The sequence below is a fragment of the Podarcis tiliguerta genome (genome assembly GCF_965153285.1).
Source record: "Podarcis tiliguerta genome assembly, chromosome: 4".
In the NCBI taxonomy this organism is placed as follows: Eukaryota; Metazoa; Chordata; class Lepidosauria; order Squamata; family Lacertidae; genus Podarcis; species Podarcis tiliguerta.
Window position 1 is genome coordinate 11,600,342 of NC_139537.1, and position 24,254 is coordinate 11,624,595.

Consider the following 24,254-nt stretch of genomic DNA (forward strand, 5'->3'; position numbering starts at 1 on the left):
GCCACAGTTCTTTGGTTGGGATTTCCTCATTCTTCCATCCTTGTGCTATTAAGACTCTTGCCGCCGTTGTCGAATGCCAAACAGCCTGTCTCATGCCCCAAACAAGCCTGATGCCCTCACGCCCAGAGGAGACGATACAGTGGTACCTCGGGTTACAGACGCTTCAGGTTACAGACTCTTCAGGTTACAGACTCTGCTAACCCAGAAATAGTACCTCGGGTTAAGAACTTTGCTTCAGGATGAGAACAGAAATCGCGTGGCGGCAGCGGAAGGCCCCATTAGCTAAAGAGGTACCTCAGGTTAAGAACAGTTTCAGGTTAAGAATAGACCTCCGAAACGAATTATGTTCTTAACCAGAGGTACCACTGTACTGTCATGTCGCCAATGTTAAAAGTCAAATTCAACCACCAGGCTGGTTGGCCCATTGCCTTATCTGCATGGGGTTACACTCTTTCTGAAAGAGCAAGACCCCAGTCTGAGAGTGCTCCTGGATTATTCAACGTATTAGCCACTTGCCGCATAGAGAGTCTCCAAGTGACATGCCATTCTTTTCAGAGCAGTTTCCGCAAGTGTGGTGATTTGTGGCTTCACACTGCCACTTCCCCTTCTTCTCCTCTCCCTGCGTGCCTCCTAAATCTGTTTGTTTGGGCGTTGGTAACCTCCAGATTGAATTATTGCAATACTGTACGTTCTGTGTGGGATTTCTCTTGTAGTTCCTCCAGAAGGTGTAGTCAGTGCAGAAGACTACATCATGATTGCTGACGGAACAGGAGATGCTGCCAGCATGTTACACCTTTGCTGAATAATCTGCACTGGTTCCTGACTTCCTACCTGGCCAAGTTCAAGGTGCTGCTTTTAGTAGCTTGGGACCAATTTACCTGAGGGATCACCTTGCTCAACTCCTTCAAGGTGTGGAACTTGCACTTTTGCACGCATCATAGTTCCTGTGTTCTGAAATTCCCAGATTATTGACATTAGTTAATTGTGCTGTTTCTGCTACCTGCTAAAATGATTTTTTTAAAGCCTCCCAGCAAGTTGTATATACTGTACATGTGTCCCCTCCCCAATTTTTTGAATACAGACCATTGTTTCAAATCACTTTATGTACACCTCTTAGGAATTACATTTAAGTGGTTTATAAATTCTTCTAAATAAATAAAATGGTGGTAGTGTCTGGTGTAGGTTTTCTGCCCCTTTTAAAAATGGTGGCCAGGGTTATTTACAAAGGGAGTGGGTTAGAGAAGAAACTGCAGCTAGAATAAATACATTGGATATAATAAACAACCACATTAAGGCCAGATTGGAGGCAAGGTGGGTGGTGAACCAAGATAGGGTCTTATCAGTGGTGACCCTTTGTGAAATGCCTCCTGACAGAGGCTCACAAACAAACAAAGCACACTTTCAATGCCTGAGGGACTTCAGGTGACGCCCTCCACCAAACAGACACATTATAAAAACAAAGGTGGCCCAACTACTGAGGGAGTGGGGAAGAATGATAAAGACGGATTGTAAATATGGATTGTGAAACTGTTTGCCTATTTAAAAAAAGCACGATGTAAATAATACATTATAAAATAAATATTATATAAATGGTTAAGGACTGTGAGTGTATGGCATTGAAAAAAGTGGAGCACATCCACCTTTAACCAGACAACAGAAATGACCCTGTTTTTCCCCACACAACTTCAAGATGGGTCCCGTGTGGGTTTTCATCGTGTCTGGGAAAGGTCATTAGTTTGTTTTGGTTGAATTTTAAATAAAGATTGGTCTGCCTAGCTAGACGTATTCCTGGAGGTTTCATCACATGCCATGCCACAGAGACGAAACCGTTTGTCCTTAGGGGAAAATGAAATGTATTTCTGTATCCAAGGGAGTTATCACATTACCAGGACGTATGAATGTCAACAGTAAGATGGCAGCGTTAATCTAATTCAGAGATCAATATTCCTTGAAATAATTTGGAGTTTATTGAAAGCCTACTTGGGCCTATTTGAAATTACTTTAATTCACTGGTTTTGCATTTGTATGTGTAATGAATTTACATTGGCTATCAGCGAAAGGCATCCAAAATATTAAGCAGCACTGACAAAACCTCAGCAAATGCCAGTAACGGTCCCTAGTGTGGTGTTTTCTATACAGTAGTGCGGAATGTGGCCTTGTGACTTTTAGGTAGGCCCCAAAAGGCCTTCATTCCCATAGCAACAGTTGAGCAACCGAACGGACCAATAGGAAACGAGGTCTCCTGCGCGGCCTTTGACCAAACAAGTTTAAGGGACGCCGAGCGGGAGGGGGAGAGCGACCCCGCCGACATCCAGGCGGAGAAGAACAAACCATTCCCAACGTCACACTACTACGAGGAGGCGGGGGCTGTATTCGGAAGGCCCAACCAGACGTCAAAAGAGATAAAGAGAGGCGGGACCGCCGCGCCCTCAGCGAATCCGCAGCGCGCGTGGAGAGCCGGGCCAATCGCGTCTCGCCTGGACGCCGCTCAATCAAGCGGCGAGCCGAGGGAGGCGGGGCCCAATCAGAAGGGAGAGTCCCTCCTGCTCCAATCAGGATTAGGCTCGGGAGGCAGCGGCGGCCAATGGCGGCTCGGCCAGCGAACAAAAGGCGCTTCCCCGGCGCTTTTGCCCGCCCCCGCCCCCCTCCGGCGCAGTTTTTCGCATGACGCAACGGTTGGAGCCGGAGGAAGAAGGCGTTCGCGAGCCGCGGGAGCCGCCGCCATTTTGTGCGTGCGTTTGTGAGGCGAAGCGGGTGGGCTGAGAGAGAACTAGACGGAGGAAAACGGCGGCGGCCTGCGAAGCTTCCTGCTTGACGAGGACGCGGCGGCGCGGAGGATGAGCCAGAAGAGGCCGGCAAGGGAGTAGCAGCGGGCACCGGCGACGTCGACAGCCGCAGGGGCGGGAGAGAGGCGCTTAGTGTGTGTGTGTGAGGGGGGGAGAAAAAGCAAAGAGAGAGTGAGGGGCTCGGCCTGTGTCCCCCCCTTCCTTTTTCTCTTCTCCGGAGGGGCTCGGCCGTTCCCCCCCGCGCGGCCTCTGGCGTGTGGGGGACGAGAGAATAATGTCGGGCGGCGGCGGCTCCAGTAGCAGCAGCTCCAGCAGCAGCTCCAGCGCGGCCTCGGAGGGGCCCGTGGGCGGCGGCGGCAGCAGCGGGGAAGACGCCTGCCGCGACTACCAGTCTTCGCTCGAGGACCTGACCTTCAACAGCAAGCCGCACATCAACATGCTGACCATCCTGGCCGAGGAGAACGTGCAACACGCCAAGGACATCGTCTCGCTGATCGAGGCGCAAGTCGCCAAGGTTTTTATACACTCTACGCCGAATACGCTCTCTCTACCTACCCCCCACCCCCTCTACCTACCTAGCTACTTAACCTACCCACCCAGGCTCCTGCCATAGCTCTAGGGCCAGATCTCAGCAAAAAAACCCAACCCCCCCCCCACCCCGCAAACAAACACACCGCCATATTATTTTTCTAGACCTCGTGTGTGTGTGTGTCGTGTGTATGAGAGGAAAGAGTTCAGGGATTTCCCCACCCCCCGGGGTTAGTGGCGAAAATGGGAAGGGGAAGGCATACTAGGGATCAGGCCTAGGAAGGAAAAGCAGTGGGGGAAGGGGTGGTTGGGTATGTTGCGGGAGGGGAAGGAAGGCGACGGCCTTTGGCGGTTGGGGGGGGTACAGCCAACCTTAATAGTATTATTTATTATACCTTAGACTGAGAAGGAAAGGTCAGAGGAAGGGGTTTTTTTGCGGGAGGGTGAGTTTATTTACTCACGCGCATTTTAAAAGCATATGACGATCCCGTGGTGTTTACTTTAGCCCAAGTACCTCCCTCGAAAAGAGGCTGCGGTAAATAAAAAAACCGGCTCGAAATTTTTTACAAATTAAAAAGCCAATAGAGAAAGCTTCATGCTGGAAAGTCGGAGTGGGAAGGGGAAAACCCACGCTAGTATAGGCTAAAAGCAGGTGAACGTGTCAGCCGTAGCTCTTGGGAGATGGGTTACGGTGGAGAGTGCTCGGTCTAGTCGGATTGGGGGAGCTGCAAGAAAGTGCTTGGGGGTAACATGAAGGTGGCTTTGGGATTAGGAACAGATAGTGGACAGTCTGGGCATTTTGAAATTGTGGCAAGGGGAATCCCTCCCAGCTTTGGGAATAAAGATAGGGCATGGGTTTTGAGGAAGGCAGCATTAAAGAGAGGTAGGAAAAGATCTAGGTGGAGGTGGATTGAAACAGAAGGAAATAAGTTAGCTGAACGTAAAGAGGAATATTGATAAATGGGGGGATGGGATGTGAAAAGACAGCGAAGCATAAGGTATAGCCTTCTTCGGAATATGGGGAAATGAAACAGTCTGGTAGAGGGAAGTCAGGTGTGTGTGGGGGGGGGGGAGTGCCAGCTGTTTATTGGCAGTAGCAGAGAGTGCAAGGAAATCTGGAAGAGCACAGCAAATTTGAATGTAAGGCCTGATTCCCTTCCCTATCCACCTCAAGCAATTCAGGAAATGTTTGTTGGGTTTCACAAGCATGCATAAACGAGGCGTACAACATGGCGGCCTGGCAGTGACTGTGCAGCAATAGCCGTGCTTTGCCCTGCAGTTTATGCCTCCACAAGTAACATGTTTCAACCTTAGTTCAAGTTAGCTGTACCATAATATTTTGTCATTTTTCTTAATCGTTTAGCAGTAATCAGGCTAAAGGAGATAAGGCTTTACAAACAAGGATTCCTTTATATCACATAAGCCCCCTTCTTTATTTTATTCTGTGAAATAGAAGATGTTGGGGTGCTCCTGAATTGCTCTGAGTAATAGAGGTGTACCAAATTAGAAGGATGCATGTGCCTGTGTGTATGATCCACTCCTTGTTAGAGCAGCCCATTCATTAAGGCAGGGAAACAAGCGTTCCACCCTGTCTGAAGGAACCGCAGCTGCCTGTACAATCCCAACATGGCGCCGGTGAGCCATATGATACAAAAAGAAAGAGTAGACTCCCAATCCAGTCATTTTCTGATAGAAGTCAGCTGGCTACATGTGGTTTAGGTTTTATAACACCTTTTCCCCTGGGGGGGGCCCTTTCAAACCTTATTTTAAATAGTGATAGAGTAACATCCCTATTCCAGTTAATAATCTCAGTTATTGCTCATCTTCCTCTCCCTCCCACCTCCCTTGGCTTCTTCTAGGTTACTGGGCTTTTTAATTGCTAATTTAATCAGGGGTTTAAGATGATTTAAAAGTAAAGTAAAATTTAAAGGTCTAATAGGGAAGGCTGTTTAAAATGTAGGTTGGTTAACTACATCATATTCTCCAGACACTTTCCCATACTTATTCTTAATGTTTTCAGTTTCTCTGTTCATGACTGGAACTACGTAACACACTATCAATTCCAGTACTGTTATCTTAGAGTGGGGTGAGGGTGGTTATATACCCCTTAAGTGTATTTAAAGATATCTACAACCTGTGCTTCTAATTAGATTTGCCTAGCTGTCATTAGTGGCCAGGATGAAACAAGAGATTTGAGTTCTCTGAAAACCACTTTTGAAGGAAAGTGTTGTCTGGGGACAGTTTCTATTTAGTGTAAACCAGAGTGGTTTTTATTACATTTTTAAATAAATGATTTTGAAATGTGTGACTGGTATTCCTAAAATGTAAATAAAATGTATGAAATATGTATTTGTCTTTTTATTTACCGGGTGTAGTGCAGAATCTGTTTCCAAGTGTTAAATTATTCCACGGCCTGGGTACAATGGAGTTATGAGGAAGGCTCAACCTTTGGTGAAGTCCATCAAAAATACACAGACCCACACATTATCAACACTCATTTATGACGTTTGGAGGAGTGCAGCAAGCATTCTGTTGCAAACTCTGGGCATGGTTTCACTGCAGATAGGCTTGAGGTTAATTTACCTTCAGTTTCTTAGTGGTTTGTGTTGCCTTCCTGCCTTCTGCAACTGCTGGATAATCTCTAACTTGGGTTTGTCTCTACTTGAGGGGTGGACCTCCAACATCCCACTGTCCTTTCTTTTAGAGACTAATGGGGAAGTATGGTAACTGAAGTATGGTTCGCAAAAGTGGTATTCAATTCGTTAAAAGGTGGGGGTTGCTTCCTAATTCCTAAAACCAGATCCTGTTACAGGCTTGCTGCCTTATTTCACTATAGCTTCACATGTTGTTTTCACACCACGTGTGAGCATATGATGACATATTATACAGATGCAGCAGTTTTGCTGTTCATATTTAAAGATGGAAAATAGAACATAACTTTTGGGAATAAGAACTTTAAAGCCAGCTGTGTTTCCTTGCCAGCTGTCCTTGGAAGTCTGAGGATAACACATACGGGGTTTAAAAAAGGATACAGCTGTCCCATGTGCTTTCCCAAGCCCTATTGTAGCGCGTAAAATCAGATCTCTATGTACATAGCCCAGTTTTCATTTCCAAGCTGTTGGGGAGTTAATCCTTACATGCCCTGTATGCCTTGTCTGGTGGTCTTGTGTTTCATATGAAGGCATACTTCCCTCCATTATTATTTTGTCACTATATGCAATTTGGTAGAGGCCCCACCTGGTTGAAGACTTACTGGTATAATTCTCCCTTGAAGCAAATTTCAGATGAAATGGTTTGCATATCTTTGTGCAGAAAAAACTCAAAGCCACACATTTTAAGGGTGCAGATAAATCAAGGGTGGTTCAGGTTTTCTCACAATTTAAAAAATAAGTTGCCAGAGTTTTCTGCAAATTTCTTCACAATTTAGTGGGGAAAATACTAGTTTTAAGGACAGTCAAGGACAATATCATTTGGACAACGGAATTTTTACAGTTATTGCAGACCCTGTGAGTTGCCAGATGTTAAACTGCACAGAAATACTAGCTTTTTTTTTCTTAAGAGTTGTTGGGTGGTAAATGGGAATTAAGTTAACCCCTTTTGAAACGGAAGACAGTTAATAAGCAATTATCCTTCCCAACAAGTCTTTATAAATACACGTTGATGCTTTCTGGAAGCTTGCTGCCATTTCCTGATATGGATGAGACATTAACATTCATTTTGAACAGAACTTGAGAAGGCTTCCATTTTCTTTGGACATGCAGCCACAACGGCACACAGTTTGCGCTGCACGGACTTGGGGCCCGTCTTATGTATGGCGAAAAAAATCCAACTTTGCTCCTTGGGCATTGAAGAGTGTCCAGACTTGAAGACTGCCTTCCGTGCCAGTCTTTGGTTCCAGTTATAATCTCGACTATTCAACACCATAGCTTCATTATGGATTTATACTCTTCTTTTTTTGGCTCGGGTTGGATGGTTTGAATATAGCTTTGAGAGCATCTGAGTCGAATTGCTTCAACTGGTCAGACTTGGTGACATAGCATTTTTTCTGGATTGCAGCAAAGTAACTCTTCCAAATATGGCGCACTCAGACATCGGTATTCACCATTGGTCCATGCACTTGGAATCCCCCCTCTTATTTTATGGGACTTGCAAATCTTTTAAGTTGTCCCATGTCCTTTCTTCTAGAGATCCCAGCAGAAGCTAGTGTGTGTTTAAATAGTGTGGTTGGTTTGGACACCCCTAACCATAACATGGGCCAGTTCTTTCTGCCATTGCAGAGGTTGAGTATCCCCCCCTCTTAAAGAAAAACACTCTACCAAATAGACCTAAACTCTTTGGGGGTGGGCGGTGTTGAGCTTGTTAGCGTACGAAAACAACCTTTTACATAATAATTGTTCCAAAATAAAGAGATGGTGGGTTGGGGAATGGTAACTTCTAAATTAAAAGAGAAATCAACATGTTTTTGTTATAACTAAAAGTCTCAAGTTTTCTTCTTATTACTCCAGGCTCCTTCTAATGAGAAACTTCCTGTAATGTACCTAATGGACTCCATTGTCAAGAATGTTGGGAGAGAATATCTTGCTGCGTTTACTAAAAACCTAGTTGCAACATTTGTTAATGTGTTTGAAAAGGTATATATACATATATATGTGCTTTCACAGTCGTTTTCAAACTTGTTGCTGTATAAATAAATAACTTGACACTCAGTCTTGGGTTTTCTTGGGTACTAAGTGCAAAGAATGCAGTAGGATCTTTCATATTTAGACTGTATTCACACTTCAGTTATATTAAGAAAACGAGGATTTTAAAAAGTGTAGCAGTACATAGTTGGAAATGTGTAGAGCATATCCAGAGTGAGAAGGCCTGTATTAGAAAACTGTTTGATCTTTAGCTTTGCCATTTATTATAATGCTGAACTTTTCATGCATAAGATATTTTAGCCTTGCAGAGAAATCAGTGACCTTGTGTGTGTTTGCATACACTCTTAACACTTCTCGTTTTGATTATACAATAAGTTGTGCTTTCATTCATTTATAGTAGTGTATGCAAACATTAGATACCTAAATGGAACCTGCCTGCCAAGAATTCTGAAAGTTTATATTTTGATAATGAGCACCTTTCATTATCTGACTCCCAACCTTTTCACTTCTGCAGTCTTTTTATGTTTCACTTTAATTTCTGAGCAATTGCTTGTGGCTGGGATTTCTCAAACTGGGTTGGCCAGAGGATTGGGGTGTTTTTTAAAAACAAAAACCCAGAATGCATATTTATAATTTTTATGTGAACAGTTTTACATAAATCATTAAAGGAAATAAGAATATGCTACTTGAATTAATTAGCGTTCCCCAGTGCTGTTTAATAAAGGGTTGGAATTGCTCAAAACAATTGAATTAGTGCTTGCTTCCCTTTATCAAGTTTTGTTTAATCTTACATCTCTTAATGATATTAATAAAAATTGAGACAAACCCTTGTGAGCCTGTTTAAGCCATACATACTTTCTGACTGGTAGTATGGAGCTTTAGCTGGAGAAGAATTAATATATTTTGAGACGAGATTGAGCTATTTAACAGCCTAATCTTAGGCATTTTTGCTCAGTATATCTCAGCTTCAGGATTTGCTTGGGAGTAAGTGCATAAGATTGTAGTATCAATGCAATAGTCACTGAATTGCCTGTATTGGGTTTATATCTTTACCAGGAATAGTAGATGCAGTATGAAAACATTGGGAAATGAAAATTATCTGCATATTACGATATTGAACTTGTTCTGTGAACTGCCTTGATGGTTGAGTTGGGATAATATAAAATGTAAAAATAAAAAGATACCATGGCTGTGTCTATAACACATGTGGAGGGTTTACTGTTTTAAAATGTATATGGTACTGTGCAAATCACAATATGTTGGACCTGGGGGCAAGTACATCACGGTACTGGCAGAAGCTGACTTCTATGTCGAGAAAATACTCCAATGAGGGTCAAGGAACCCTGCTGAATGGGATAGGTTGTGCACAGGGGATTGAAGAAATATGGTGAAGCCCACCTCATTCAGCGTGATTCCCTAACCCATAGCATTTTAGGGAAATCGGCTGCTGCTAGTTCTGTTATGTGTGCTTATCTCTCAATCCATCCCGTTACATGGAGGCCCACAGTCCATCGTTCAGCTGTGTGCACCTGATTTCTACTAATTTCAGTGGCACTTCAGTACACACAAATGAGCAGAAGTACAGCTTTAGAACACAGTATCTGGCCTTGAGTTGTAGAAAGAAGCATAACAAATGTTTTATTAACTTAACAAGCCATAGAATTGTTCTGTTCTTCTTAGGTGGATGAAAATACTAGGAAAAGTTTATTTAAATTGCGTTCCACGTGGGATGAAATTTTCCCTTTGAAGAAACTCTATGCCCTTGATGTCCGGGTGAATTCAGTAGACCCTGCTTGGCCAATTAAACCGCTACCCCCTAATGTGAATACTTCTAGCATCCATGTGAATCCTAAGTTTTTAAATAAATCGGTAAGTTTCGACAACTAAATGCTGCTTTAAACTATGTTTATATGAGTTTGTGTTCAGGCCTTTGAATTTCGCATGCTTTGAGGTGACAAGAAAGGACTGGTAGTTATAATAGGGATTGTACTTTCAAAACATAAATGAGGTGAAAGCATTAAACTTATGTTAAAAGTCTGACGTTGCTTATGCATTCTAATTTAAATGTACAAAAATGAAGAATTTTAAAACAATGGAACATTTTTAGCTTTGAGTTAACTGCTGGTTGCTTTGCCCCACAAATAAGAATCGTGTTCTTTACCATTTTCTTGGTAGCCTGAGGAACCACCTGCACCTAGCCCTGCAGTCTGTCCTCCTCCTGTGTCCTGTTCTGCTGTGTCCTCTACTCCAGTTGTTCCTGAAATACAAAAGAATTTGACTCAAGAGCAGCTAATAAGACAACAGCTACTAGCAAAACAAAAACAGTTGTTAGAACTTCAACAGAAAAAATTAGAACTGGAACTAGAGCAGACTAAAGCACAGCTGGTGAGTAGGATAGAAATGACTGCTGTAGCATGTCGGCAAGCAAAGCAAAACATGACCAGTGTTTGTCACTAGCCCATTTCCGTTGTCTTTATTTGGTGGAGCCTTTGTTAAGACTATTAAATTTGATTGACCGGTGGGGCAAGCCGCAATACAGATTGTAACCTTTCTTTCATACGCTCAACAAGTTAATAAAAATAGGAATAGGTTTTTCTACCATGTTTTGAGGTTATCATTAATTTGGACACATGGTTTAGCGCCCTCCACAAAATTCACATCAGTCCCAGCCAGCATAGCCAATGGCAAGGGAGGCTAAGAGTTGTAGTGTAGCAACACCTTCATGGAATCATAAGGGTTGGAAGGTACCCAAGGGTCATCTAGTCCAACTCCCTGCAATTCAGGAATCTCAGTTAAAGCATCCATGACAGATAGCCATTCAACCTTGAGGGCACAATGTTTACTACCTCTAGTGTCATGGTAAAACCTATATGTTGCACTTGGTCCGTGAATCGCACATCCATGTATAGCAAATTCCACACCCCTGGCTGTTGTTTAGTAGAACCCAGGGCTTGAGATTGGGACCATCACATTGTGAGTTTTCTTCCATGCAAGTGAAAGGCATTGACATCAAATACATGACCAAGGGAGAGGTTTGATACCCCACAGGTATTTATTACCATAGCAAGTGTCATGTATAGACTAGCTCACAAGTAACCACAAAGGGTTTTCTTCCGGAATCAATTTGTGTGTGGTGTCATATTTTGTGATGTGTTAATCTTTCATGGTTTGCTTGTGGTGTAAACCTGCAGCCCTCCAGATGTTGTTGGACTCCAAGTCTCATCAGCCTCAAGCCAGCATGGCCAATGCTCAGGAATGTTAGGAGTTGTAGTCTCAATATCTGGAGGGCCACATGTTCCCTGCCATCCCTGTTTTGAAGACAGGATTGCAGAGCATGTTCTAATGTCGTCAAGAGGTTTCTATACTATGTTTATGTCGGCTACAGAAATACCATTTATGCCCTGTAAGTATAATTTATCAAAAAACTAAAATGGTTTACAAAAATACGTATATTGGAAATACTGCATAATTTTCCATGATCTTATAAGGCAATGAACGTTTATTGACATACCTTGTAATTATTGACCTTCAGTAAAGGAACCTAAAATTCCCTTACAATCTGAGATAGGAAATGATTAATATATTCTTTGACACATTCACAGACATCATGAGTATTCCAAGAAAATTCTAAAATAGAGAGGCTTATCCAAAAAGCTAGTAACTTATATGCCTTTTATTGCAAGTTCTCTTTTCTAATATGTAGGTGGATTCTTATATATAATTTGAACTCAAGAATTAGTCCATACTTTCAAACCTATCCTTCAATTTTTATGCTGTAAAATAGGTAAGAGAAACACTTAAGGTTTTTAAAGTGCTAGTGTTGTTAAATACTTGCTTTTTATTACCTTTTGTTTCAGGCGGTTTCTCTTAGTGGTCAGCAAAGTGGATCCAGCTTGAGTCAAGCATCTGTGAAGCCACATGTTCCACAACCATCTCACATGCCAGTTAAAGCTCCTCATCAAGTTTGTCTGCCACCTGAAAAAACCCGTCTCTCTCCACTCCATGATGTCAAAACGGCCAACCGAGATCCTCGTCTTAATAGAACAAGTCAACATTCTTCCCATTCTAAAGATCAAAGTCATAGGAAAGACTTTACAGTTAGTCCAGTCAATCAGGCTGATCCAAAGGTCAGCAAAACACTACAGGCTGAAAAACAAAGTACATCAAAGCAAGAAAGACAAAAGCAGAATGAGAAATCTCAAAAGAAAGAGTTTGATCAATTTGATTCAAAATTGAAGTCTCCATCTCCCTTGCAGAACAAGCTGCTTCATGCTAAAGATACTAGAAACCAAGAAAGTGAGAACACCAGGGTATCTGAAATAAGCAAGAGAGATCCAAGATTGAAAAAACATCTTCTAGAGAAGCCAGATGGTAAAGATGATGATCTGAAAGAAAAGAGGAGATGCATGGAGAGAAAAGACAAAGAAGAGCATAGACCAGTCAGTGGAAGAACCAAAATAATTAATGGCATTGTCCAAAAGCAAGATCCCAATACTGAAGAGTCAGAGAAACAGGTTGGAAAGCTAGGAAGGTCGGGTACCAGGAAAAGGTCACGTTCCCCTAGATCTCGGTCACCATCTTCCCATTCTCCAAAACGAAGAGACAGGAGGTCACCCAAACGACGGCTCAGAAGTCTCTCTCCTGGACCTAAAACTGCAAAGTCTCGTGTGTCAGGACCAAAGCAATCCCACGCAGAGGACTTTGGGCAGGGAATACGGGAAGAAAGGAGCTCTAACAAAAGGAAGCAGGAAGTGAGAGATTCAAGGAGGCCGAAGAAAACTCATGAAGACCGACCGCAGGAAGGAATGAACTTGCATTCTTCAAAAGCAAACTCGGAACCTAAGGAGAATGTGGAGAACTGGTCAAGTTCCAAGTCAAATAAAAGGTGGAAATCTGGTTGGCAAGAAAATAAAAAGTAAGTTGGCATTTATGAGGCAAATTTAATTTGCCATTGTAGATATAGATCTGAAGTTGCTGCCAAAGAATAACCGTGTTGGTATGATGCTAAAGCAAAAGTGAAATAGTTGTTTTTATCACACTATGTTGGGAGATTGTGTCAAGTTAACATTCTTGCTTCTGTGGATTTCAGCCCCCAGCCGACTGAAGAACACCAAGGACTTTCTAAACTGCCTCATCAGAGGCACAGGGACACCTGGGCAACCAGTAGTAAAGGAGTTACATCACCTCGCACACCAAAGCAGCAACATAGATTAAGTGTGGATGCGAATTTGCAGATTCCGAAAGAACTGGACTTGGCGAACAAGAGAGAGTTACTTAAGAAGGTAACATGTATTAACTTTTTATAGATTCACATATTCTTTCCTAACAGCCTTCCAAATTTAACTCTTTAACGTTTTCTCTTGTCACAGGCTAATGAACAACTGTCATCTGGAGAAATAACGCAAGATGAGTTTCTTGTTCTGTGCCATCAGATTCGCCAAATTATCCAGTATCAGGAAGGAAAACACAGGTGCAATGTGTGGGATAGTCCCACAGGCGAAAAGGGAATTTCGAAAAAGAAGCCCCTGTTGTCTGATGCGGATTTAATATATCATGAGCATAAAGCTAAGCTAAAAAGAACGCAAGTTCAGCATTCATTTCAGAGACTCAACATGATGGATCCTGAAGATATTTTACTCGAGAGACACTTGAATGAGACATTTCTTTCTGGAATGGATTGCGAACAAACAAAAAGCAAATCGGGGAGTCAATTCAGTGAAAGATCAAGGCGGCATTCCCCTGTTGGTAGTAACAGACCATATTCTGAAAATTCACCTCATGACAGCCGGAGAAGACACGATGAGTCCAACTCCTCCAAAGGTACAAGGAGCTTTGGGGAAAATACCTCCATTATTTGTATTATAGTTAGGGAAAATCAAGAGACTGTAAATATTTTCTTGGTTATCAGTAGAAGTGCAGCAAAAATATACTGGAGTTTTCAGGTTTGATAATTTTGGGGAAATACTTCTCACAGTGCTGTAGATTTGCTTTGTATACTACGCTTTCTATACTATACTACTGTCTTCAGGCAGTAACAGTGCTGTTTTGTTTTGTTTTAAAGGTATTCGAGATGAGCGGAGGTCTCCGTTCAATGAACATTATAAGAGAGCAAGATACGAAGAACCAGAGAAACAATTTACTGAGAATACAGGATCACGATTTGGGGTTTCGGATGGAAAGCAAAGATTTAGTTCACTGATGGAGGAAAGATCTCATTTTGAGGACTCCCCTAGACATCCTGGAACAAGGGCAGGTGGAGACGGACAAGGAACTCACTTTGAAGGGCTGGCTAATGCAAGTTCTAGAATTGAAGGACCACAACCACAGACTAATTTAAGGTTTGAGGGGTCCCTAGGCCAGCCAGCATCTCAGTTTGACGGGCCCCCAGGACAATCTGGAGGGAAAGGTTCTCTGTTCGATGGACCAGCACAGATGGGTGGTGGTCCCTTGAGGTTTGAAGGGCCCTCAGGGCAAGTTGGTGCAGGGACTGCTATACGGTTTGAGAATCCTATGGGACAGCCAGGGGGAGCATTGAGATTTGAGGGGCCCGCAGGCCAGTCCATGAGTGGTATAAGATTTGAAGGGAACCATGGTCAGCCCTCAGGTGGGATAAGGTTTGAAGGACCTCATGGTCAGCAATCTGCTGGGATTAGGTTTGAGGGACCACATGGACAGTCATCTGGGATCAGGTTCGAGGGACCACACGATCAGCCTTCAGGTACTATGAGGTTTGATGGCCAGCCTTCTGGTGGAATGAGGTTTGAAGGTCCACATGGCCAACCTTCAAGTGGGATAAGGTTTGAAGGGCCTCATGACCGTCCTGTGGGGCCTCATGGTCCCCCAGGAGGTGGAATGAGGTTTGAAGGCCCCCATGGCCAACCTATGGGGCCTCATGGTCAGCCAGCAGCTGGCATGCGATTTGAAGGACCTCATATGCAGCCAATGGGACCTCTTGGCCAGCCAGGAGGCAATTTGCGCTTTGAAGGTCCACATGGACAGCCTATGGGTCCGCATGGGCAGCCAGCAAGATTTGAAGGTCCTCATGGACAGCCTATGGGGCCACATGGGCAGCCTTTAGGGCCACATGGTCAACCAGGTGTTGGTCCCAGATTTGAGGGGCCTCATGGTCAGTCTGGGATTGGTCCCAGGTTTGAGGGGCCTTCAGGCCAGGCTGGAGGTGGACTTAGGTTTGAAGGACCTATTAACCAAACAGGGCCAAGGTTTGATGGCTGTCATTCAAGATTTGATGGTCAACCTGGTCAGCCATCACTTATGCAAAGACTGGATGGATTACATGTGCAACCTGGTCCAAGGTTTGAAATGGGACCTGCTCAGCAGACACAACCTCGGTTTGATGGTCCTCCGGGTCAGCAGATACCCCCAAGATTTGATGCACCAATACCTCAACGGTTTGAAGATCCTAAACACCAGCAGGCAACACGATTTGATATGCCTCTTGGTCATCAAGGTCCAAGAATTGAAAATGTAGCTAATCATCCTGCCTCAAGACTCGAAACACCACCTTATGGACAAACTGGCCCTTACAATGAACCTCCCAATCAGCCACCCTATAATGCGCCATCACAAGGAATGCAATTCCAGAGAACTGAGCAAATATTTGATAACCCACAAGGACCAAACTTCAATGGGCCACCTGGTTCTGGAGCACAGAACTTTCCTAACACTATTAACAGGGCACCTGGACCTTACTATGATGACAAGAATCTTCAGTATGGAAACTTCAGTGGTATGACGGGAAATGTTCAGCAGCCTCAGCAGGTAAGGGGCTTTCAAGACTTAAATTGATGATATACTTGTTCATATATAATCATATTCTTGTTCTTTTCTGCATTCTCAGCAACAGGAGAGTGTCTCGTGTATATGTGTGTGTAGATATAGATATTTGTTCATGGCAGGTAGGGCTAAGTTAGGGTTGCCATATTTTAGAAAGTGAAAATGTGGACTCAAAAGTTGGGGGGGGGTTGGGGGGGGGAGTTGAGTTTTTGTTGTTTTTGGCCGAAGTTTTTGAGAGTGTGTGTGTAAGGGGGAATCAAATAATGATAGACAAATTAGTTATTATTACATGTATACCTTACAGTTTCTCTAAGGAGCTATGGGTGGCATAATCCCCCTTGCCATTTTATCCTCACAAGCAACTTTTGTGGGATGGGCCTGACACTTACGCTCAGCTTAACCTAAGTCGCCCAGTGATCTTCATAGTAGACTGGGAATTTGAATCATGGTCTCCCAGGCCCTAGTCCAACACTCTTGAGCACCAGCATGCTCTTGGAATTTGAGGTACTTCTTGGAAGCACAACGAAAGCCAATATTTTGATAAGATATTTAACAATATGTATATAATAACATATACAATATATGTATATAATAGAATATACCACTTAATAGAAAAAACTGTTAAATGGTTTATATAAAATAATACAAAGTTTTAATTAAAAATACAGGTCAAATCAAACTTTAAAAATAAGTAGATGTACTAAAATTAACCAGATAAAGATAAAACAAGCAGTTTTGAAAGAAATACATAATATTAATATAGATGGAGCACTTTGTCCCAGAAAGTGGGTTGATTTAATCTGGTTTTAGTGTTAATGCTTAAAGTTTTATTTTTATACTGTTCACTTCATTGATATTTTACTTCTGTAAAATTGAGTCGTGCTGAGTTGTAACTGAATGCAAAACCAAACACCATTTATTGATTTGGAATTTAACAGTGAAATAGCTGAACATTCTGACTAAGACAGCATTTGCCTTTCGGCAGGTTCCTGTTATGTCGGTAGCATCTACTCAACCTGTACCTTACAATCCAGGGCAGCCTCTCTTAGCAGCTCATGCACAAAATCCTGGAAGCTTTGTCCAAAATCAACCAGGTCAGTATTTAAAGGGCGTGTTGTTGTTTTTTGTCCTTTTACTAAAACGTTTTATCAGATGCCAGCGAGGCAGCTATGAAGAACCTTTGACATTCCAGATGTTCCTGAGCTACAACTCCCATCATTCCTGACCATTGGCCATGCTTGCCGGGGCTAATGAATGCTGTAGTCCACCAATATCTGGAGAGCCAAATAAAGGAGATTTTGCATCAATACTGAACAAACATCAGATTTGCCAGAGCTACTTCCCTCTTTACTATAACCCCAAAGTTACCCAACTGGAGCCATGTCAAAATAATGGTTGGAGTTGAGGAAGAGGAGCCAGGTGCAGAACAGTTGCCACTTGGGCAGGGACTGTTATCTACTGTATCTCATGAGCTATATCCTGAAATAATGGATATGCAAGCAAAAACCCTCAAGCAAAAATTATGCACTCCCATTTAGCAAGAAAAGAACTCTTTTAATTGTTGCTATAAAACAACAATTTGACGTGGGTGGCGCTGTGGTCTAAACCACTGAGCCTACGGCTTGCCGATCAGAAGGTCGGTGGTTCAAATCCCTGTGATGGGGTGAGCTCCTGTTGCTCGTTCCCAGCTCCTGCCCACCTAGCAGTTCGAAAGCACGTCAAAAGTGCAAGTACATAAATAGACATTGCTCCGGCTGGAAGGTAAACAGCGTTTCCGTGCGCTGCCACATGACTCAGAAGCTGTTTGTGGACAAATGCTGGCTCCTCTAGAGCGAGATGAGCACCACAATCCCAGAGTTGTCCGCGACTGGACCTAGTGGTCAGGGTAGAGGTACCACTGTACAGAGAACTGTGAGCAGGATAGAAGCAACTGAAATTGAAAATGAGGTTTAGAATAAAGGAAGAGTGAAGATAAGGAAAGGGAACGTAAAATGTTTTGGACTGTGAACCATATGATCTTGTTTAAGTCTTAGAGCTATTTGAAAGTAGTGTCATTTTTTGCCCCATTTTTAGGGAACGCTCCGCTTTCCTATCCTGATAATCATCTTGGACAACTTGATGTAAATGAATTATTCTCAAAACTACTTTCTACAGGGATTCTCAAAGTTTTACAGACTGATTCAACTTCAGCTCGTAAGTATAACTTTTACCTTTTTGTTCTGTGAGGAATAGTTAAAATGTTAAAGGCTGTTATGACAGAAGCTGGTATGTATGATACTACATATGTTTTGTCTAAGCATTTTGCAACAGTTAATGGGTTTAATAGCAGCTGCTGTTCAAAATCAGCAGTATTGACCTCCTCCTTTGCTATTCAGAACTGGCTAGATTGAGAAATAGATCCAGTGTATCCTGTTTTAAAGGCATATAAGTGGGAATAGCTTTTGTGTTTTGCTTTCTAAAGTCAAGATACAAAGTTGGAGGAATTGAAAGAAGTTTGCGATGTGTGTTACTAATAAAAATAATAATTTATTTGTACCCCGCACATCAGACTGGGTTGTCCCAGCCACTCTGGGCAGCGTCCAGCATATATAAATGCATAGTAAAACATTAAACCTTGAAAATCTTCCCTGCCTTCAGAGGTTTCCTAAATTTTATATAATTACTCATCTCCTTAACATCTGATGGGAAGGCATTCCACAGGGTGGGCACCACTATTGAGATGGCTCTCTGCCTGATTCCCTGTAGCTTCACTTCTTGCAGTGTGGGAACTGCCAGAAGGCCGTCAGAGCTGGATCTCAGTGTCTGGGCTGAGTGATGGGGGTGGAGACTCTGAACCTTGCTATAATACAGGGATGGAGAACCTCTGACTTGCGGGTCTGGTTAGGTCAGTTGATAGTTGTTTTCTGTGGGACTTTGCACGTCCTCCTCCCCTGTTAACAATACAGTAATCACTAGGGACAGAGGAGTACTGTTGTGTTTTAGACCTGCCTGCTTTAATTTGACAATGATGCAGTTTTGAAAGGACACTAATAACGTACCTCATTTGTTTAGAAGTCAGTGAAGTTACTGCCCAACCAGCTGCAGAGGAGGAAGAGGAGGATCAAGACCAGACTGAGGATCAAGATGTCCCAGACCTAACTAACTTCGTTATAGAAGAACTAAAACAGTAAGTATATTTGTTGGGGCGGGTGGGTAACACAGAATGTACCTAGGCATGTCATGTTGACTTAAGTAAGCCATTTAACAGTTTTAGATCAAAAACTGTTGATCTAAACTTGAATTTAACTGTGAAAGTCAAATAATTGCTGTTTTAAGGACAGTGAGAGTGCTATATTTATGTGTGTGATAAGTATTAAATATCACTTTGGTACGTCAAGCAAAGAATTCAGAATTAACCACTGATAGTATCTTGGGATTTATAGGTCTCTGATCTAGATAAAAACGTTTCATGGATTATTGTGGGCTTTTTTAAAGTTATGTGACAGTGTCTTGATTCCCAATGCAGTTCCATATACTGAAAGTGCTGGCTGGCTTCTTCCTGGCACATTTATTCTCTCATTCATGGGCGTGCATAACCTGCCTTGTATTCATGAGCCTCCCTGCCCCAGCTAAATGAACAAGACCTCTAATTCTTGGATGGGAAAGGTGTCCCCAGTTTTTTCTTAGGTGGCAGAGTTCTAGTCCTCCTGCCCTAGAGCCTGTTCCTTAGAGTGCAAGTTACTGATTGGTGCTTGTTAAACTAGAAATTATTTTAGCAATCTTCCAACTTGAAACGTGTTTTGTCTTGTATTTGCTTAACAGAATTATTTGAAGCTTGCATGGCTTTTTCTCCATAAACTAATTGCCATAATCTGCTGCTAACTAGTTTCCGACTTGTTTTCAGGCGATACGATAGCATTATAAACCGGCTCTATACTGGCATTCAGTGTTACTCTTGTGGGATGAGGTTCACAACTTCACAGACAGATGTGTATGCAGACCATTTGGATTGGCACTATCGTCAGAACCGCACGGAAAAGGATGTCAGCCGGAAAGTCACTCACAGAAGATGGTACTACAGCTTAACGGTAAGTGGCGGCTCAGTCTGTTTCACCTCAGGGTAGAGAATTAATGTTAAATTTATTGCCTGCCCTGTTCCAAAGGATTCAGGTACATAACAGTAAAACAAACTACCAAGATAATATGCACTTAAAACAGCATGAGCCTTCAAACACCATCTTAAATTACTTTTCTGCTTCTGAAAGCTCAGCTTTCTGGAGGCACCAAGTTCCATTTGGGCAGTGCCTCTGCCTCAAAATGTCACCAGATCTATTTCGATCCTTTTTATAAACCTTCCCCTCTTAGATCCTTGAGGGCACCTACTTCCTGTTTTATAATAGTTGGCTGCCTGTGTTCTGCCTCTGTAGCTTCCTGCTTGGCTTCACACACTTTTTTCCCTATATTGGCTAGTGTGGGAGCAGCGTCACAAGTTTGCCCTCTGGTGGTCAGATGTCACAGTGTCTGCTTCTTAAAGTGTTGTGTTTGCAGACGAGTTTTCAGGAACCTCTTTGCACTTGCAGGGGTTAAATATTAAAACAAACAAACAAAAAAAGAAAACCTGAGATTCCTGTGACTAAGAAAATAGTCATACAGAGATAAATATTCTTCCCTTGCATGCATGAATCAATTAATTGTGCACAGGTGTTGTACTACTGGTAGACTTTGGCTTAAACAAACATGAGTGGGTGGATTCTGACATTGTGCTGCACATGAGATTTATGAAAAGCTTGTCACTGATGTGTTACTAGGTGAATGGTGCACGCCCTTCAAGTTTAGCGTATTGCTCAAGAAGCTCTAACGGATTGAGGATTTTTAAAATGGTGATGGATTAGTGGTCTTATGTTTTCTTACAAGAGTAAGGATTTGAAAGACTGTGCCCTATATGCTGTGATTCCTGACCCTAAGAAACAGAACCAGAGAGGATAATTAAAGATTTGTGCAGAACTGTATTGTGGAAAGTTGTGTGAGCAGAGTAAAAGATGGAACTCGTAGGATCTTAAATTGGCTTTGTCAATATTTTTTTCTTTAGGACTGGATAGAGTTCGAAGAAATAGCTGATTTAGAGGAACGTGCAAAGAGCCAGTTCTTTGAGAAAGTGCATGAAGAAGTTGTGTTGAAAACACAAGAAGCAGCTAAGGAGAAGGAGTTTCAAAGTGTCCCTGCCGGCCCAGCTGGAGCAGATGAGGTAAGCTGCTCTCAGTAAACTTGCTTCTTGAGACTGGCCTGACTCTAGAAATCCTTACTTTTGTTCCTAACTATATTTCCAACATTCTGCACTAGATAAAGATATGAAGCGTGCAAGTATATTTTATTTTAAAAAATCTACTGCGGAAGATAGATCTTTCTTTGTAGATGCAGGTTTATGGTAAGAAGGATGAGTTGACAGCAAAGCTCTATAAGCTAAATGTGAATTCATCCAAGCTTCCTGATTCTCCCCCCCCCCCCCCAAGTTCTTGAGAATCCCTTTTAAAACACTCCTATTTATTCCTCATGGGGCGCGGGTGGTGCTGTGGGTTAAACCACAGAGCCTAGGACTTGCCGATCAGAAGGTCGACGGTTCGAATCCCCGCGACAGGGTGAGCTCCTGTTGCTTTGTCCCGGCTCCTGCCAACCTAGAAGTTTGAAAGCACATCTAAGTGCAAGTAGATAAATAGGTACTGCTCCGACGGGAAGGTAAACGGCGTTTCCGTGTACTGCTCTGGTTCGCCGGAAGCGGCTTAGTCATGCTGGCCACATGACCCGGAAGTTGTACGCCGGCTCCCTCGGCCAATAAAGCGAGATGAGCGCCGCAACCGCAGAGTCGGCCACGACTGGACCTAATGGTCCAGGGGTCCCTTTACCTTTATTTATTCCTCTTAAGGAATTTGGTTGTAGCAGTAATTTCAAAAGCATGGCCGCTATGGGTTGATACCACTTCATACATTTAAAGAGCAGAATTTCGCAGTCTTAATATATTGATAATAGCAGGACCCAGAAATTGTTGCAATTATACTGTACCTACCTTTTACTTGTCATAACTTCTCTGGTGAACTGAGAGTAAAAGGACAAGTGCGCTGTTTGTGTAAATACTGCTCTTTTAACTGCTTTCCTACATTTCAGAGCTGTGAAATCTGCCAGGAGCAATTTGAGCAATATTGGGATGAGGAAGAAGAGGAGTGGCACCTAAAAAATGCCATTCGAGTAGACGAGAAGGTAATGTTGAATATATATTTGGTGGCAGCACAGAGGAAAAACAATGACTTTGATTGTTTTGGCTAAATAATCTTTCGTTTTGTGACTTAATGAATTTATTAAAGCGTAAGCTTTTGTGCATCCGATTAAATGGACTAGTCCACTAAGCTTATGCCACAATAAATTTGTTAGTCTTTCATGTGCCCAAGACACACTCTTGCTTTTGCTGTAACAAACTAACATAGCTGCCCCTCTAGAAATGGTTAAAAGACTGCACTTTTAAAGCAAGCTGTGCCGAATACAGTAGTACCTCAGGTTACGAACTTAATTCATTCCGGAAGTCCTTTCTTAACTTAACATTCCCTACATAGGCCTCTCGCGGCCTGGAAGCGGATTGCATTCGTATCCCAGGGCAAAGTTTGCAACCTGGAACACCTACTTCCGGGTTTGTGGAGTTCATAACCCAAAGCGTTTGTAAGCAGGACTGTTCATAACTCGAGGTACTACTGTATTAGCAAATGGAAGCCGAAGACTTGAGTTTGTGCAGAAGAACTATAGAGTTTTGTGTACAGTGAATTTAGTGAAATTTGTGATTGTGTGAAAAAGAAAGTTGCATTTGCTTTGCAGTGTATTCTTCTATGCCTTTTAAAGTATGTAGATATTAAGATTGATTGTCTTCTCTCTCCAGATATACCATCCGTCATGCTACGAAGATTATCAAAATGTAAGTGCATTATTTTCTGTAGGTTTATGTATCAGATCTGCTAAATGTGTTGGTTAGGTTAGTCTATAGATTGAAAAAAATAGAACATTGTGTTTTAAATGTGCTGTAAAGCACATTCATTCACGTAAAGAGGAGGATATTCAGACAGGCATCATTATTTCCAAAATGTGGCAAATAATAAACCAGCTCTTCAAAATAATATTACTTAAAAATAACAATAACAATGAATTTGGGTTTGATGGCTTTAGGTTGCTTTTTAAAAACTTTTCCTTCTTGCTTGAGTTAGATGTATCATCACAAAAAGCACGCCTATTGTGGAAGCAACATTTTACACCTGCCACTTTCAAATCACATTTTAAAAGCTACCATTGAAATGGTTTGGCAGTGAAAATTAATGTATATGGTGTTAATTTTTACTTACAGACCTCGTCATTTGATTCAACGCCATCTCCTAGCAAGACACCTGTAGAGAACCCGCTAAATATTATGTTGAATATTGTTAAGCAAGAAGTACAGGACTCCTGTAACAGTCCCAAGGTAAAAGAAGAGCCTGAGGATACGCCTGCTGATGATTGTATGGAGGGGAGCTCACCCACATTGGCCGAAATTAAAACAGAGCCTGAAAAGGTTGAGTCAGTTTAAACTAATTTTTTTCTATTCCAGGGAAGAGCTGCTGTGTTCTAGCTGACTCTAGAAGGCAAATAATTTTTATATGAATAAAGTGTTCACTTGGGGCAGGGCCCCAGCTGCTTATTTGGTTAATAAATACATTTTTGTATTTGAATTTCTTATTGCCTGCACAGTGTCAGGTGTCTATTGTGTGGAAGTTCTGTAGAAGGCATACAAAATTTAACAGGAATAGACTGTATATGTAAGGAAAATTGTATGATTTTTTCATTTGTGGAAATGTAAATTATAAATAAAAGATATTTTTGCTATCTATGGAGTGTAATGTTTATGCACACCATCCAATAATAATAAAAGTATTTCGGTTTCGGACGTGTTTTAGATGGAATCGAACTTAGGCTTCAGTGTAAGCCTTGTGCTTAATTAAATTGACTTTTCAGTGGAAATTGGAGATGTGTTTTCTTCTTTCTTTTTTCTTGGTGTTGGAAGAAAGTTTGTTAAGGAGGAAACTGCTGTTCCAGAGGATGTTCCTGCAAACATTGGATTGCTTTTCTTAACCTGCATTCACATCCATATGTTTAAAATGAAAGCTTAGGAAGGATACATAACAAAATAACGTTCTTGACTTCGGACACGTGCCAAGATTTCACAGCAAAACCCAGGGTCAGCTTGGGAGCAAAAACAGATTCAGATTTTCCTAATTTTTTCAAGTCATCAAATATACAAGTGCGTAGTACAAACCAAACCAATTTTCTTTGGATTTTACAGAGGAAAAAAAAAATTAATGTACGATTGCTCGGTTGCAACATGGTTAACATTTTTTGTTGGTTTATAACTTGGGTCTAGATAGTAAAGAATTGCCATGAGATGTTAATATTTATTTCGTGTAATAAATTAGAATGAAGCATATACCGGTGTGAATCTCTTTATTTCATGGGTTGCTTT

At 42.1% G+C, this 24,254-nt stretch overlaps 1 protein-coding gene across 2 annotated transcripts; it reads left to right on the forward strand.

The window, feature by feature from the left end:
- Nucleotides 1–2,633: 2,633 nt before the first annotated feature.
- Nucleotides 2,634–23,622, forward strand: PCF11 (PCF11 cleavage and polyadenylation factor subunit). Of its 2 annotated transcripts, none has more exons than XM_083438842.1 (16): nucleotides 2,634–3,300; nucleotides 7,820–7,945; nucleotides 9,635–9,823; nucleotides 10,130–10,339; nucleotides 11,812–12,869; nucleotides 13,044–13,236; nucleotides 13,324–13,774; nucleotides 14,016–15,733; nucleotides 16,734–16,842; nucleotides 17,822–17,941; nucleotides 18,800–18,914; nucleotides 19,632–19,815; nucleotides 20,817–20,972; nucleotides 21,887–21,979; nucleotides 22,647–22,682; nucleotides 23,106–23,622. In XM_083438842.1, the coding sequence occupies exons 1-16, from the start codon at nucleotides 3,061–3,063 to the stop codon at nucleotides 23,322–23,324; spliced, it is 5,217 nt and encodes a 1,738-aa protein (XP_083294968.1). In that variant the 5' UTR covers nucleotides 2,634–3,060; the 3' UTR covers nucleotides 23,325–23,622. The 2 variants fall into 2 exon arrangements, with proteins under 2 accessions (XP_083294968.1, XP_083294967.1); XM_083438841.1 differs by having other exon boundaries at nucleotides 2,653–3,300; nucleotides 16,734–16,857.
- Nucleotides 23,623–24,254: the final 632 nt, after the last annotated feature.

Excerpts from the sequence above, each read along its gene's own strand:
- PCF11 (XM_083438841.1), top strand. The coding sequence starts at position 3,061 with ATGTCGGGCGGCGGCGGCTCCAGTAGCAGCAGCTCCAGCAGCAGCTCC. Across the intron at positions 13,237-13,323 it reads AGAGAGAGTTACTTAAGAAG|GCTAATGAACAACTGTCATC; the intron begins GTAACATGTATT and ends CTCTTGTCACAG. Across the intron at positions 18,915-19,631 it reads GTTATAGAAGAACTAAAACA|GCGATACGATAGCATTATAA; the intron begins GTAAGTATATTT and ends ACTTGTTTTCAG.